Source organism: Anas platyrhynchos, chromosome 12 (genome assembly GCF_047663525.1).
Source record: "Anas platyrhynchos isolate ZD024472 breed Pekin duck chromosome 12, IASCAAS_PekinDuck_T2T, whole genome shotgun sequence".
NCBI classification, from domain to species: domain Eukaryota; kingdom Metazoa; phylum Chordata; class Aves; order Anseriformes; family Anatidae; genus Anas; species Anas platyrhynchos.
The window spans coordinates 12,204,787-12,222,301 of record NC_092598.1 but is presented as its reverse complement, the minus strand read 5'-3'; the positions used below and the strand labels follow the sequence as shown (position 1 = coordinate 12,222,301).

General features: G+C 45.6%; 1 protein-coding gene across 11 annotated transcripts in view; it reads right to left on the bottom strand.

The window, feature by feature from the left end:
* Positions 1–2,514: 2,514 nt before the first annotated feature.
* The window catches only part of ZDHHC1 (zDHHC palmitoyltransferase 1), a 32,706-nt gene continuing 17,705 nt past the window's right edge, over positions 2,515–17,515 (bottom strand). For 10 of the 11 annotated variants that reach the window (XM_072044002.1, XM_038185466.2, XM_038185468.2 and 7 more), the window contains 5 exons: positions 15,197–15,309; positions 9,681–9,766; positions 8,108–8,201; positions 7,352–7,460; positions 2,515–5,944 (listed from right to left, as the gene is read on the bottom strand). In XM_072044002.1, coding sequence (XP_071900103.1) covers positions 5,409–5,944; positions 7,352–7,460; positions 8,108–8,201; positions 9,681–9,766; positions 15,197–15,309 — 938 coding nt within the window. In that variant the 3' untranslated portion in view covers positions 2,515–5,408. Of the gene's footprint in view, positions 5,945–7,033; positions 7,134–7,351; positions 7,461–8,107; positions 8,202–9,680; positions 9,767–15,196; positions 15,310–17,515 lie in introns of all 11 variants that reach the window. The other variant, XM_027465945.3, reaches the window with a different exon arrangement.

Genomic DNA, 17,515 nt, shown 5'->3' with positions numbered 1-17,515 from the left:
AAGCTTTTACATGCTTGAAGATGCAGAGTGGCAGCTAGGACGAAATTGGGCTTTTCTTGCTCATTTTTGTTTGTTTGTTTGTGCATTTGTTTTAGTTGCGCTTTTTTCTTTTTTTTTTTCTTTTTTTTTTTTTTTTTTTCCCTGCTTGAAGAATAGGAAAAAAAGTCCAATACTTTTACTGCAAAGCCAAGCACACCATGAGCTAACCCCATGAGTTTGTGGACTGCTCCACACCCCATCCCGCAGGGTAAGGCCCTGCCACAGCTCACACCATGGGACAGTGGTCACTGGGTAGCCTCTGACCTGTCCCAGCATCACAGAGGCACAGCGTGGTGGAGGTGGGAAGGGACTTGAGGTCCTCTGGTCCACCAGGGCCACCCAGGACCATCTCCTTTTGAGTACCTCCAAGCACAGAGCTCAGAAGAGCCACTGCGTGCCCCAAGGAGAGGACAGTCACTGGGGCTGCCACATGGAGCAAGGTGCTGGCCCTGGGGCAGAACATCTGGATCCCCAAGGGATATAATATCGGTATCCCCAAAAGGAGGCACATCTGGAGAGCTGGGTGAGCGCCAGGAGAGAGGCACCAAGCCCGGAGGGACACGTTGCCCCACCGGCGCCGTCCCACGGGCGGGTTGAGCAGGTCAGGTTTCGGTTTCTAAGGGCTGGGGTTTGTTGTGCATTTGTTGTCACCGTGACAGCCCCGTCGGGACGGAGCACGCCGAAGTGGCCACGGCAGCCAGGTCCTTGGCTGGCTCCTGCTGCTCCTGCGGCAGCCCGGAAAAGGAAGCGCAGGAGGAGGCTGGGGCTTGGTCCGGAGCCCGTGACAGGGACAGGAGCCGCGGAGGAGGTCACGCAGGTCCTGTGGAACGACTGAGAGAGGAGCAGAGATGTGGCTCCATGCTTGGACCCCCCAGGGACCCTTTATTTTTGGAGATATCCAGAAAAGATCGTGATGTTCCCAGGCGCTCAATGAGCTGTGCAGCTCCCCAGAAGTGCTGGGGCTCACGGGTTGGTGTCACAGGGACGCGGCAAGCCAGGTGCCAGGCTCACCTCTGCTAGGACCGTGCCTAACCCCAGCAAACAGGATTGGGGTCACCGGTGCTACCACCTCTGTACGAAGCCCTGGCGTGCTCCAGTGGCCTCAGGGCGCTGTGGGTACAGGTTGGAGCGCGCACACGTGCCGGGACGTGCACCCCTGCGTCCTCCTCACCTCCCACGGGGCCGGGCACCGCCAGCTCGGCGGAGTTATCTCGCAGGAATGGGTCGCTGGCTCCGCCGCATCTGGGGCGGGATGAGGTTATGTGGGAACACTGCTCCTATAGAGCAAGTTGCTACAAAACAGAGGGAAGTGTTTCGGCGGTTGTGCAATATGTATACGGTCACCTCGGCAACGGCGCGTCCAGAAGGCATTAGCAGGGCTTAGCTGTGTCCGAGCAGTGGTGTGAGCGTGGCGAGGTGCAGCGGGTGGGCAGGGGGCCGGGGGTCCCGGCTGCGATGAATGGCACGGGGCTGGGGAGGGGCAGGGCTCTGCATCTCCCCCCTGCGACTCACCAAAGCAGGTCTCCAAAGCAGAACGGACTCCAAAAATGTCACAATCGAGGATGACTCCTGCAGGAAGGTCACCCTGGCTTCAAAGGGAGGACTAAGAAAGCGAGCCGCGCCTGAAGATGAAAGCGAGCACAGAAAGGATCGCATTGTGAGGCCGGCCGACAGCCAGCGAGATTTATAACCCCGCGCTGGGAAGGGCTCCAGAAGCTGTCACCCTCCTGCAAACGCCTTGCTTATTCCTGATAAGAAACCGTGGTGTCTCGTGGTGGGAACGGCCAGGCCAGGGCACTGGAGCACCTCCTGCACCCCGACCCGCAGCGTGTCCATGCTGGGGGCCCCATGGGACAGAAATGAGCTCAGCATGGGGGAAGGAGGGAGCTGGGTGGGAGCTGTCCTGGATGGGAGCCGGCACCTGCCGTGGAAAGCCTGTGGGGCTTTGTGGGACACCACGAGTGGCACCCAAAGCGAGGGTCTGTGTGTTGAGAGAAAATTCAGCTGAGGCACTGGGGGCATTTCTGGGGGTTCATCCTGTGATACCCCAGTTCTCCCAGGGGCTGAAGGCATCTCAGTGCCACCAATTCCACTCCTGGGTGCCCCCAATACGCATCTTCAACATTCCTCCCTCACAGTTGTGGCAAAACCACAAAACCCAGCCCAAATCAACCACCAGAGATGCACACACGACTCTGTGGGATGCCACCTGGGACGCTCAGGAGACCAGAGCCCATACGCAGCACTGGGCAGCATTTGGTCCTCAAACAAACAAACAAACAAAAAAACAGCAGGGGGTGTGTGCCTCCTGTCCATCATCCATAGGGCCCTACGGATAGGGGACCCCTGTCACCCCCCAAGCTTAAGGTGCAGAGCCTGGCTGGGACATCCTTCTGGGAAAGGTGGACCAAAGACCCTGGGGACCATCAAGCAGGCAGATAAATGTGGTGAATGACTCCGGAAAGGAGGAAACCGTTTAGCAAAAGGCATAGAAAATTTTATTGTGGACAGAGCTAATAAAAAGCTCCATACATGACTTTGGGACTGGTTCTGCACAGACAAAAGGTAAGGAAACACAAAAGGTCTGCTCGGGGGCACCTGCTGGAGAGAAAGTATTAATGCTTCCTGGGTGGCGGGGCAGCTGGCCTTTGAAAACCCTGAGCCCAGCCTTCTGCAGGGCGGATTGCAGCAAACACGGGGAGAAACAACAGGAAGGACTCGGTCTAACCTGGATCCATGTAGGGCAGACGTCCTGGTCTCCGCGGATGAGCAGCACAACATCTGCTGGGCCACAAGTGCTGGTCCCACACGTGCCAGCGTTTCCCAAGGGTCACCCTGCCAGCGGGTACCCCGGCTACAGCAGCACGGGAAGCTGCAACGTGCATGACCACAGGGAAACCCTCCTTGCATGTCTAAATATGATGACTTCAACCACGAGACTTCACTTCTGCTGACCGATGGCTCTGGGAATCACCTCGGCCCCATAAACCCTTCAAACCCAGCAAATTCATTCCAACATTCGCCTTGTCTGTGCCATACACACCGTGCCCTTACCGTGCAGCTTGCCATGAGCTTGTCTGGTACCGCTGCCTGCCAGCACCTCATGGCAAAATGAGGGGTGAGGAGGAGCAGTTGGACCAGTTTTGGAGACTTCATTAAACTTTGGAGCAGGAAACGTGTCTAGAAGGGAGTCCCCCTGGTCTCTGCACATCCCTGGCAGAAGGAGCAGAGCCCCAAGCTCCTCTCAGGGCCTGTCTGTCTCCTTGCAGGCAAAGGTGACTCTGGAATAATCTGTTGGGATCTAAAGCTCCAGGGACAGGCAGTGGGCTTGCATGGTGCTGAAGCCAGCGTGAGCAGTGGGACAATGGACAACAGCAGGGCTGGGAGGTGGCCACATCGGAGCTGGGGATCAAGCCTGCCAGCCCCATGTTGGCTGTGCCCAAAGGCCGTTTGTCCCCCAAAATCCTGGCTTGCTCTGGACATGGACCACCAGAAATGGCCCACATTGCTGATGTGGTCGGCAGCAGGCTCAGCATGAGCCAGCAGTGTGCCCTGGCAGCCAGGAGGGCTGAGGACACTTGGGCTCTCTGGTCTGGAGAAGAGGAGGCTGAGAGGCGGCCTCATCGCTCTCTGCATCTCCCTGAGCAGGGGAAGCAGGGAGGGATGTGCCGGTCTCAGGATATAGGGGAAAATTTCTTTACTGTGAAGGTGGCCAAACACTGGCACACGCCTCCTGTAGAGGTGGTTGCTGCCCCATGCCTGTCAGTGTTCAAGAGACATTTGGATAAAGCCTTCAGTAATGTTTTCCCTTTGGTTAGCCCTGAAGTGGTCAGGCAGTTGGACTCGATGATCTTTGTAGGCCCCTTCTAAGAGAACTATTCTGTTCTACTGCTCACCGACGGAGCTGTTCCAGGCCTAGGCAAGTGGAGGAATGGCTTAGGGGGACTCACCCAGGACCACGTCTTCTCCTTCTCCAGCCTGCACTCACCACAGTATGGACAATGGGTTGGCCTTGCGTTGTATGCATGAAATGATGTGGCAGGGTGATAAAAGCTCCCCACGTCTCCTCTCTGCTGGTGCACCTACGTGCAGTGCCTGTTCAGAAATGGTGCAAGCTGCCATGGCAGGGAGGCAGGGGCTGTGCAGCTGTCGGGTGGGAAATGGTGTCAGGCACATACGTGCTGGTGGCCAGGCCCGCCGGGATGAGTGCTTCGCTGCTATCCTGGGCTCTGAGGTAGCTGGCTGCTAGGCAGATCTGGGCTTCCTGGCAGCCCTGGCCTCGGTGCTCAGCCAGGAATTTGCAGCAGGGCATGCTGCCTGTGGAAGCCAGGAGGACAGGGAAAGCACAGGCTCTGCAGCCCAGACAGCTCTCTGCTTCTCACCACCGGCACAGAGCTGTGACTCCAGGCACTGGCCACATGCCCCGGTGTCTGGTGTGGGATTTTTTCTGCAATACAGAGAGTCCAAGCTTGGCTGTGGACTGATTTGGCAAGCCCAGGGGATGGAAAGCTTTCAGGACCTGCTGTGTCCCAGAGTTTCTGATGAGAAAGCTGCACTGTGGGGCACTTCAGGCTGCTGGGAAGGTGCAGTTGGGTAGGACAACCCACACCGCTTTAGAGAATACATGCTGGTGGACTTGGCTTGAAGGTGCACAGTGGAAAGTGGTGTAGGGACAGAGCAATCCTGAGGTTACTCCCTGACTACCTAGTGAGTGCCCCAGACGTGATCCAGAGACTGACTGGGTAGAGGCAGATGGAAAATTTAGTTTTCAGGGTGCCAGGGGATGGCAGAGATGCAGCCTTGTGTTTTTTTTCCCCCACACACCAAAATTTACTGCAGCACTGGTCTGCAGAGGGCCAGGAGGGGACAGCCCCTTGCTATGGAAAACACTGACTTAGTTCACTCTAGCAGCTTCTCAAGGCGCCTCCCTCAATTTTGTCTCCTTATTGCCTGTTGCCTTTAGCCAGGCAGCAAGAAATGTCTCCCTGTGGTGTGGTGGCACGCACACAGTGTGGGGATGAGGCCCTCAGTGCTCTACGGAGTGTTAACACTGGCTAAGGGCCAGAGGTTGCCCTTAGCATCCCTGTCAGGGGAATCTGTTCCCCTCGACACAAAGAGGGGAATTGGGCTCAGGGGCACTCCTGGCTTAGGAAGATGAAGCAGGCAGAAAAAAAATATAGTGATGCAGCAGGGTTTTTTTTTTCTGCCTCTCAGCTAGGTCTGCTGTAAGATGGTCAGCATCATGTAAAGGGATGCTGCTACCTCCAGAGAACGCGTTTCTGGCGTCAAGATCTTTGAACAGCAACGTACAAATAGAAAGAGAACCTCTTGTCTCGTTCCCAAAGGGTATGGCTTTGGAAGGCTGATCACTAGGCCACTGTGGTGTTTGTCCTTACGTCCTTTAAGCGTGGATTGTGTCTGCCCAAACGCTGCTTGCTGGTGCTTTTTCTGTGTTGTGGTTCAGATGTGTTCCCAGCAGGCTGGGGCTGTGACAGTTGAGGTTCTCCACTGCTCTTACTTACAAACACAGCGGGAATCTTAGAAAAAAGTTCCAGGTCTTGTTCTATGTGTCTGTCTTGCTGGCACCTTTTCCTTTTTGCCTTGTGCCCAGAATACAGGTTCTTCTCCCTGTCACCTCTGGGATTGTCCGTGGACACAGGATAATGCTGAGCATTGCTTGAGCTATTCTTAGAAGGACCATGAGGGGCTGTGCTCCCAAGGCGAGTCTGAGCCACAGGAATTTCATCCATGGACTCAGCAGACTCTGAGTGATAGTCAGCCGGGGGTCCCGCCGCCTGGATGGGGCCGGTGTTGCTGGGGGGCACAGAAGCTCTCGGAGGGAAAGCTGGCACTACGAGGCGAAGGCTGTGGGAAGAGGAGGTGGCAGCAGCTGTGGCTGGAAACTCTAGAGATGGAAAGAAAGAGAAAGCTTAAGACGAGAGACATCCCTCAGTCCCACAAAGATGTCGACAAGCCCAAGAACTCTGTTATGGATGATCCACTTGTGTTTAAAACCCCCATACACATATTTATGAAAATTTAGATGTGAAAATGTACAGAATTCTCCACTCAGCAGTGTACCCAACTCTGATCACTTCAAAGTGCTTCCAAGCTCTCAGAAACACTCATCTTCCCTTCTTTTCTCAGGCCAGTTAACTTCCTGACAGTGCTGGGGTTTCATGACACTTCTCATTTCTGTATGCTAGCAACCAGAAAGCTACTCCAGATGGCTGGCTATCAGTCTAGTTTCACAGATGGACTGTTGCACATTGAAAATTATAGCAATTTTAGGGAAAGCAAAAGTTATGGCATAGTCTTTTTTTTTTGGAGATCCCTTCATGCATTTCAAGAAGTCAAGAAACACAAGGGTTTCTCACCTGTTCTGTTAATGTTCTGGCTAACATAATTATATTTTTTCATAAAGTTACCCAAACATATTCAGGATCAGATACTCAGTTATTTGTTCTTGAGTTCTTCAACTTCTGTTTTAATTTTCATCTTATATTCTACCCTCTGAATTCATTTGAATTATTTTTTTCCTAATTTTGCCTTGGATAAAAATGAGGGAAATTCAGCCAACTCCTTGCTATAGAATAGCACTTGTTTAGCGTTTTTCTTTCTTCTTTTTAGAGAGTCAGAGAACTCCTGCCATCTGTGTTGCTGACACAGTTGCCTAAGTAGCCTAATATTGTTTATGAAGACATAGTTTACCCTCTTGCACATCTGACTAATTTTTCCTTTAAAAATGAAAGCAGTCCTTGCTAAAGCTCTTTGCTACCACAACATCTTTTTCTGTGACTTCCTCCTCGGAAATATGGAACTGAAATGAGCATCATTATTGTTTAACTGTGCTGCTATAGTAACAGCTTGATCAGAATGATAGGAGCTAGAAGAGTCCTTCTTCTCAGCTACCCTAGAACTAGCAGTTCAAAGAAATAGCCATTTCAACCAATTTTTAGATTCAAGACTGTTTTGGTCTTTACAAGGTCCTCACACTCTCTGCTTTGCTCTCCATTCCGTTTCTCTGTACACTCCAATTCCGGTTCCTGGTGGCAGCTCTTGCTCCTCTCCTACCACTTCTAAAGCTGCAATCCCTAATGAAGAGCAAGGAAAATTTGGCATCACAACCCTGTTAGTTCTTCGCAACACAGCTGCTTTCAAATCAAAGTTCATATTTGTTATTCTCATGGGAGTTTCTGTTCTTCACTTTTTTCTTGTCTCTACTTTCTGAAGTCATGTTCATATTAAATCTTTCACATTTCAGTGAACTGGAACAGTTATGAAGCAAGGAAGCTGACTGACGCACTCTCACCTGACTGAGGACCTGGGAAAGAGGGCCAAGGTCTAGCATGTGGTTTAGATCTGCTCTCCGTTGCTGAAGAAGAAGTCTTGTGTGTCTTCTTTCGTCTTTTCTTCTCTCTCTGCAAAAGCAAGAAGCCCCAAAGTCACAAAATACAGTATCCAAAATACAAGTGTAGTTGAAAAGGAAGCTTTCTTATCATTTAGATGACAAAACTTTGATTAATAAGCCTGGAGGAAAGGGGGAGATCACAACCACCTGCCATTTGAGGAAGTGGGGAAAGCATCTGGATGTAGGAAAAGGAATATCAAAAAAGCAGAAAACTTGACTTTGACCAACTGTTTTATACACTAAAGCTTCATGTCTGCATACATCATATTTCCCTGGGCAGATACTTTAGTACCATAATTGAATGTATTAACTGTTGGATTTTGCTCTACAGAAGCATGCACAGTGGTATAGATACAGTCACTGAACAGCACTGGAACAGCAAGATATTGCACAGGCTCAATATTACAGCTGAGCTGCAAGCTTATGAAGCAACAGCAGAATACATCTGATCATGTGTGTGAGATGAGATGGGAGAGTATTGTTTGGATGTCATGACTGCAGGGCACGGCCAGCCCTGCACATACACGCTGAGGACAGCAAGATCATCGAGTGTAGAAAGGATGTAACCACAGCCTGCACCAGAGCGAGTTTGTACCCATGCAACGTGATGAATCAGCAGCAGCAGAGGTTTTGGTATGCAGGAAGTCTCCTGTTTACCTGTGAAGGGACTGCGAAGTGAAGAGATGGGAGGTCAGGAGAGGCAGTCTGCTCAGGATCAGCTTCATCGTTGTGGATGTAGAGCTTTGAAAAGCTAAAACACATGGCAGATGTACAAGATGATTTCCTTAGACACTACTTTACCCTGATGCCTATTTTCTTGCACATACCCAGCTTCAGTCAGGCTGACTAAGGCATCCCTTGCTTTGCACAGCACTCCCAGCATGACTGCAGGGTAGCTGTTCCTGCGCAACTGTGCACAAAACATAAAGGATTCCCTCTCCCTTCCCCAGGGACATGAGTTAATATGCAAGGCTTAATTAAGAGAGAAGGATGCTGTTTTACCATGACTGCTCGCTTTGTATTAAAACTATGCTGATTCATGTTGTGATTCAGGTCTCCTGACAACCTGAAATTGTATAATTATAATGAGCTCAATATAAGAATTATGGGACAAAACCACCCAGAAGTTTAAGACGGTAACAGAAGAAAGCATTTTTTTTTTAATTATTTTTTTTTTGTGATGCAATGGCTCTTAGCAACGTATATTATTGGTACTCTGTGTTGTCATTTGGTTTCCACGTGGAGTTGAAATTTGATTTTGACAGAAAACCCTTATGGCCTGAGAAATTCAGATAATCCGAATTCAGATACTCAGATTCAGATTCAGAAATCTGAGATATTCAGATATGGGGATATAAATACTGAACTGGTAAAAACACAACCTAAAGATGTTTTTCAGCTTGATCTCTTATAATCTACTACAGAAAAAACTCTAGGGCAACTGGAAATGAGATAAGGCTGGATTTTCTGATGTGAAAGCGCTCTAGGACATCACATTGAGCAAGTCACTTGACCAGCTGAATTGAGGCACAGCAGCAAAAATGTACAGGGTCAGGGTTTTATCTGAACCTTCCTTGTATCTTCTTACATTTTAACTGAATATGAAGAGTATTCTAAGATGAGGGTCTGGGAAATATATTAATTAAATGTCATGCTAGTCTTGAGCTTAGACCTCTTCCAAAAAAACTTGGAATTGTTAAGTATACAAGCAAATGCTACACTTAATGTAGACATGGCTTGTAAGGGCCACCCAGATGGTGAGGTATGTACAACAACCTCTCAAAACTGCTGTAGCTGGGTATTCTGTTTAATTCCAAGGCAATCATAGATATTGATTAATTGTGACTTCCTACACAAAAATGCTCTAAGCCTAATAACGAACTTTACAGGCTTTCAGATTTCACATTTGCTCACAAAGCAGACCATCTCATTTTTCAGTGGCATTGTAGAAACTTTGTTACAAGCTTAGGTGGAGCTCCCAGCTTTATTTCAGGCAGCTTTAAATGAATTTTAATTTAAAACAGTCTAAACAGAGTGCTCCTGGAATGTTATTTTCCCAGAGGAGCAAAGGCAAGTACTCCTGCAGGTAAGTATCCTCCTGAAACTCAAAGATTTCAGCGTGGCTTGGTCAAAATACCAGTGCTCCATACATTCCTAAAGTGACTTTGATGACAATTTCCCATTTAGCATACATGCTGTTGGGAGAGTCCTATCTATGTACTTTACTCACCCTTTTCCTGAAGTTACTGTTGTGAAGTCCTCTACTTGAATACTGGGGTCTGTATAGCCAGGGTTACCTGAAAAAAGGTCTAATTCCTGAAAAAGAAATTAACATTTTCAGAACAATATGGACACAGTGGAGAAGAGGGATTTTCACTACTGAAGTGTTTTCTTCCTCCTTCCTCAGCCATATGCCAAACGTATCCTGTCATTACATCCAGCACAGCTGAATCTCAGCAGAGGAGTCTGTTGCTTAAGATGGAAAACCAAGATTGAGACAATTAGAAGTCCCCGATTCATTCATTTAGTCCAGTCAGTATTTCATGTGACTCAAAATCACATCAGAGCACACTTACAGAGGCCAGCTGAATCATTTCTTGGAACCACATTCAAAATATCACTTAAAGCCTTCATTAGTTATACAGATCAATAATAGAAGTTAAGCAGTGAATGCAGAAAAGTTCTTTTAAATTCAAAATGGAGGAGACAAAACTGAAAGCATGCAATAGACAGGAAAACCATAAAGCATTTAAGCATTTTCTGTTTCTTGTGTGAACGTTTTATGGCTAACAACTGTGCTATTTTAAAAAAAAAAAGGGGGGGGGGGGGGGCAAAAAAAAGCAATATGTTACTTATTCTCCTCGGGTACAGATGAATTCCAAGTAATGCCATCCTGACTTTTGAAGTTGCATACCAGCATAAACATAAAAGAAGACTTGACAAATAAGCCTCCTAAATCCAAGTAGCTGAATTACAGAAAAGGGGCTCCCAGTTCTCCTCCCAAAAGTACGCAATTAGGATGGTCAGAGGTTCAGAGGACCTCTGCAGGTTATTATTAACTGATGCAGATTAGGAAGCCCTGATCTCAAAAAAAAAAAAAAAAAAAAAAAAAAAAAAAAAATATATATATATATATATATATATATATATATATTAAAAAAATATAATAATTAGTGAGACAACTTTCAATATTTTAGTGTGCAGTGACTATAAAAACCCACATATATTGTGAGGCAAAATTTAGGTTGTAAAGATGGGGGGGATTTTGAATGCAATAGGCATTAGCTTAATAAACAAAAGCCTTATGCATGGGAAGACCTATTCGGCTGAGCAGCCCGATCAGCAGACTTGAGAAAATGAAGTCAAAGTTGGACGTCCCACAGACAGGTTCCTGAGAGACCCAGGGCCTCTGCAGTTCAGCACATTCATAAACAGAAGAGCAGAACAGTGAGATGAAGTCTGGTGATGATGCTCCCTTATGTAAGGTAATAAAAATGAAAGCCAACTGCAAAGAGCTGCAGAAGATTCGTGTAATATTGAATTACAGCGTGATAAAATGGCACATGAAAATCAATATCGCTAGATGTAAAGATGTAAAGTGATGCACTTGGGAAAAGGAGTGCAAACTTTATATACAGAGCAGTGCTCTCTGAACTAGAAATGAATTCATGGAGTTGCATGCTCAGTGGCAGCCAAGAAATCATTTCAGCTGATAGGAATGAGAAGAAAAGGCATTAAAAAAAAGCAAAGAGACAATGGTTTCATGTCACTGGATAAATTCATAGGCAGCCTGGACTCTGTGTTCTCTACATCATTCCAGCCTCTTCACCCACAGAGGATCTGGAAATAGGTACAGAGAAGAGGGACAGGGCCAATGAAAGGTATCAAGCACTTTCTGCACAAGAAACAGCTAATGGACCAGGGCCCTTCAGACAAGCGGCAAAATACTCAGGGCAAACATGAGTGGCTTGGAGTACACAAACAGGGAATAACTGCTTCACATCTCAACAATACAACGCTTAAGGAGCATCAAATGAAAAAGGATCAGGCAACAGCTTTGAAAGGAACAAAAGAAAAGCTGTGGTTTTGATACAGCATGGAGCTAAGCTGTAGCATTCACCACCATAGGATGCTGCAGGTGCTAAATGCTACATGGATTCAAGAAGAAATTAGAAAAGCTTGCGTCAGCAAGCAGCAAGTACAAAGCCATTCGATGCTCTGTGTTCCAGAAGCCCCTGACACATATTGCCAAACGCTGGGAGAGGGTACTGGGGATTATGCTCCCAGAGTCAGAGCCAGCACACTGCCCTGATCATCTTTGCCCAGCCTTCTTCACACGCCAGCAGAGAAACTTCCAAATTTACTAGTTGCTTTCAAAAATCCTGGCGTGGAGGCCTGGAGTCTCGGTACTCATATAATTGTAGATAAGAGGGCTGCCAAACTGGAAAGAGTTCAGGCTTGTTGCATTTTGTAAAGTGCTCTTACTTTAATTGGTCTTGCAAATATGGAAAGAAAGAAAAAAAAAAAAGAAAAAAAAAAAAGAAAAGAAAAAAAAAAAGAGGTGGAAAGAAATTTACAACTGTCTTGTAGGTGCTAACATCAAATTTGAAGAGAATTGGTTCAGCAATCTTGAGGGCTTGAACTTTCTGGTTTGCAAACTATGAAATTTTGGGCTCACCATTACCAGCAGAGTTTACCCCAGGGCAGATTCATGATCTGCAGGAATTCACCCCATATATATTTCACGTAGAACTTGTAACTCAAGCCATATCATTGATTATTATTGACAGAACATCAAGTGTACATAAATGGTTCCTTACAGCTCCTTGAGGACCAAATTCTTAACATTTACACTCAAACCTCATGCACCTAAGTCTCAAATGAAGGAGAGCAGACACAACCTCATGGCAATTTGAAGCAGCAAGCCTGGAAAAAGCAGGGTGGGGAGATGCAGGCCTTTCCAGAGGAAAGCTCACCATGGCTGCAGTGAGCTGCAGCAGGAGACGTCCTTGTGAGACTGTGCACAGCTACTGAAAACGATCAGGACTCAACATGCACAGCACACAAACAACTGCAGGCCTGGCATTTCAAAGGAGGATAACAAATGATGCATCTTCAGAATACCATGAACAATTCCTTCCAGGCAGGCAATAAAAGAGCCTTTTAAAATCCATTTTGTGTATTTCAGCCTTTTAAATTATGTATAAGCAAAGCAGCCACATAGAAGAAAGTAAAGCATTAGAGCTGACAAGCAGAAACAAATGGAAGAAGACTCGATCAGTAGAAAATGCAATGTTCTCTCAGCGTGACGAAAGCTACAAGCACAGTGCAGAGCCCCAGCCTCTCTCAGCTCCCACAGGACGGCCAGCTGTCAACTGTGACAGCAAGACAGAGCCACCCTTACTGCCTGGGTTGTTAGCCTTCAGCTCTTACTCTTCCTGAGAACAGACTGCTAAACTGATTTGAATCTCAGTTAGCAAAGCTCACGGCCAACTTATAGCTCCTGGCCATGCTCAGACCTCCTCTGAAGGTTGAGTACAGCCGTGCCCACCCACAAACCTCATGGTTACAAATATTGACTGTTCTATAATTGTCTACAGAAAACAAAAACAAACAAACAAAGCAAAACAAAACAAACAAAACCAGTGTTACTTGCACTTGCTGCTTTGGCTACAGTAACAGAGGCAAAGGCTCTGTGTCCAACTGTTTTGCGTTTCTGTGATATCTGAACCGTAGAAGTGTGCAAACAGTGCTTTTGTTTTCTGCATGTCCTGAAAAAGATTTCACAAGTATATAAGAATCCTTCAACCTGAACATAGCTGAAGGCCTAACCGCAGACAAACATGGAAAATGGAAGCCAGAACCAACATCTAAGCTTGAAGAAGCCTCAAATACAAGGACTGAAGGGGAATTGCATGTTTCTTCTTACTCTCTACAATTAACGAGCAGCTAAGACAAAGGTGGGAAGAACATGATTTCTATTTTATGCTTGCAAGATCTTGGATCAATTACAAAGGACTTCTGTGTTCAAACTGAAGGCTGTAGTCAACACAGCTTACAAAAGGCGAGTCACTTGGTGTACTCCTACTCCAGTGTATTTGTTTGTGTTTATCTCTGGTTGCTATGTAAGGAACAAGGAAAATCTGGTGGGTTAACATTTTTCTTAACAATGTTACTGGGCATCTTCCAGTCTTTATTGTTCCCCAAGGTACGAACCGGAGCTCTGAAACACAGAACTTTTCACCCTCCTTCTTCCTGGCTTGCTGCTACAAATTAATGAGATTCACACATAGCTGGACAAGCAGCAGGGCAGACAGGAGAACAGGACTGAATGGGCACATCCCTGATGTACCCCCCCCCAGCCAGAGTCCACCTCTGTTCAGATGTATTTTCAGTATCAATCAAACTTTGGTAACTAGGAAATCATTAGAGCTAATGTTTTATTATTGCTCTAATTTTCATGCTCTCTGAGACAAAGTGCCAAACATCCTGGTTGTTATGGAAACCTCTGTTTAAACTGAACATTCAAATTTTCCAAGACAGTAAAAAAAAAAAAAAAAGTATATGAAAAGCTGGGGTATCCATATTGTACAGAAAGGGAATTAGCTCACTTCCCCCTTTCCTTTGATAGGGGAAAGCTTTTAATGTGTCCAGAGAGATCCCAGTATCTCTGCACAGAACACCTGGATTAAGCTTGGATGTAATTAGTTTCTTGTGAAATATAAACCTGGCTGTATAGGAGGCAACTCACTTGCATATAGCTAGGTAGAATTACATTGGGATCGCAGAATCACATAATAATTTAGACTGGGAAGAACTTCTGGAAGTTTCTAGTAAATCCCCTGCCCAAACCAATACAAATGTTGAGCAGTCAAATTCTGAGTAACCCCAGGGACAGAGTCGTCTTGCAGTAAAATAAATTACCCTGAACCTCTCAATTAATACTGCAATATTTGCCACTGCACAGTGCAGCAGGACTGAAGCCTTGTAGAACTCCTTTACAGCAGCACAGATCAACATCATGGTAATCACAGGGACCCTTATCACTGCGTAAACGCAAAGAAAAGCAAAGCTATCTGGGTCGTTTCTGACCATGACTGGCGCCCTTTTCTTTTTCAGAAGCGTTAAACTGTTCAGTATTAGCTGCTCAACAATTAACCCCAGTTTCTCCAGTCCTAGAGCCTGCCTGCTTTCAGTCATGACCTACAATACCACGCACATGAGCCAGCAAAATGCAGTCTGCCACCAGAACAGATGGTTGTGCCCTTTCCAGTGACAGGTCCTTCCCACTCTTCAGTCATCCTCTTTCATGCTGACACAAGCACTTACGTGACTGCTTGGTGAACCAAATGGGAGGGAGCTGGCCCAGCTAAACACTACCTCAACTATTTTTTTAATAAAGCTTATTCTTACACAGATAAATTCCCCCACCCTGTTCAGTGCATGACTGTAACAAACAGCTGTGCTGGCAGAGCAAAAGAGATAGTCCGGGGCCCAAAACAAGTGGTGGAAGAGAAGGGGTGGGAGTGATTCATTTGAAATCAGTACTTGCTTATGCCTAGAGTGTTCATCAAGTCACAGGCCTTAGACTCTCTCACATCCTATTCTACTTCCACAGAAGTACTTCAAAAGTCTTACCTGTAGCCACTGCCTCTAAAATCTGGAGCTTGCGAAACTGAGGCAAACTCTACACAGTGAACAAGTGGGGCTTTTTTACAAGAAATGGATTGAAAGTACAATGAGTACCTGACTGGGGATCGCTTGGGAGGGACAAGATTCCAGTTGCTTGTCTGCCTCTTTGGCCTCTTGCTGGGGACGCTGCTGCAGGATGTACTCATACGTAGTCAGCTTGTTCCACACTGGGAGGAAAGAGAGAGCTGTCAGTGCATGAAAGGCCCCTCCCAATTTTACTTGCCACCCACGAACAGCCTGAAAAACTATACAATATTTAATTAGGAACTATAAATATGAGAAAACTGATACTCTAAGAGAAAAGTACCATCACATTGTCTACCTTACTGCATTTTTTATTGTGATCACCACAACACTTTCTCACAGGCACAGTGTTCAGCTGGATGTCTGATGCCTCGTACACACAGTGCAGCCTTTTAAGCTGTCACAATTCATTCAGCTCATTTCAGAGCAAAGCCATTATTCATATCCAAGATGTGAAAAATCTCTATCATATAGAAAGCTCAGTGAGCAGTCAAAAGGGATGTAATGGTAAATGTAGAAAAGAAATTCAGCAGGTTAGTGTGTCCCATAAAGAAGACTGAGACAATTAATATCCAAAACAGTGAGCACCAAATGCCCGACTCATCTCATGCCAAATAGACACGTCCAAAGCTCCTATGTGCCTGAGTTTATATGCTCTTAAGGTCTCCCACACACAAACACATCTGCTTCCATGAATGAGCAAAAGCATTTTACATTTCTGAGCAGCTCGGTTTTCTCATGAGACTCAAAACATCCAAAATTAAGACATTCCTCCCCTCGTGACCCTGATGTAGTAAGTATTTTTAGATCACAAACCCTAGAAATGGATGCTGCAGCTTTTTACTGCACAGCCTGGTAAGTCTTATTCATGTTTATAGTAGCACAGCAGTTAAATCAGATGCCTAGGATATGGAACATCTAGACTAAAATCCTCGCTCTGCCTGAATATGTTTGTACCCCTCAAATACGTTCCTAACCCTCAAAACCATGCCATAAACACAGGACTAGTTCATAGGGAACTGGGAAAGAACAGAGGAGAAGGTGCCCCTCCTATTAAAGCAGTGACCGTATGAAGAAAAAAGAATTTAATATCCATTTGGCCAGGAAGACAGAACATAAAGATGAATGCGAGTCTGAAGCCAAGTGATTAGTGAATGCATTTAATGAGGATGGTACCAAGTGCTGGCAAATGCTACTAGAATTGAATCTGAATGCATTATCTGAGAAACAGAATACTGCTTCAGAAGTGAAGGGCTATCTACCATTTTTAGTTTAGAATTCATTGGTTTCTGAATACTTAGCAGAGCAACTTTTAAAATATTTTAACATTTGTTTAGTCAAAAAATACTACATTTGGCCAGACAGCACATAATTGCAGCACATAATGTGTAACACATAATGTGCAACACATAATCAAAAAAGACACCTCCCTCCAAAATTCTGCAGAGCCATGCTTCCCTGAATGCCTCTACAACTGAATCTCAATCAACACTTGATTTTGAACACACATGTCTACTACTCTGAAAACAATCTTCTGTGTTAGCACCAAGTAGTTAAAACCAGGACAGAAATTCTGAAAAGCTCACTGCGCTTGCAACACAGACAGATTTAAAGATTTTCATAGCTAAATCTGATTCAAGCCAGTTTGTTGCTCTTTTTTTAATGCAAAACTTAAAGGCAATATCAGCCATGGGGTGCTATTTTCATTCTATAATTTAATTACACAGGAAAAAAAGATTCATGAAAAAACATTCATGAACAGTAATTATGTTTCAAAAGGGTACTTCATTCCAATACTGTCTACCTTAAAGTGTTCAGATGAGACCACTGAAAATTACGTGTGAAATAAGATGAATTTAAAACACAAATAATATGTCTCTCTCCCTGAATCTCAGTTGTCAAAATAATGTATACCTTGTAACATACAATATAGGCTTCAATGTGGTAAAGTTGCTCCTTTTAAGCAAGGACTTACACAACACACTTTTGCACAGAATGGAGCATGGCTTAAACCAGCTTCAATAAAGTAGCAGATGTCAACATAATAAAATAATAACGAAAATTAACAGTAATTAAATTCTGTTTCCATGTAACTCATAAATATTTTAAATTGTGTCAAAAGTAAAAGTTAATTTGGCTCAAAATTTATTCTGAAAGAGGAAAAAAATCCCTCCAAGAAAACAAAAAAAATCAACCCCAGAGTAGAACTGGCGTAAAACATGCGTGTTTCTCTTTGACAAGAGAAAGCACGACTTTATCCCAAGGAGGGAGCACCCTCTTGTGGAAACTGTACACAAGGACAGGATAATCTACAGCTCAGCAATGGACAAAAAAATCTTTTTTTTTTTT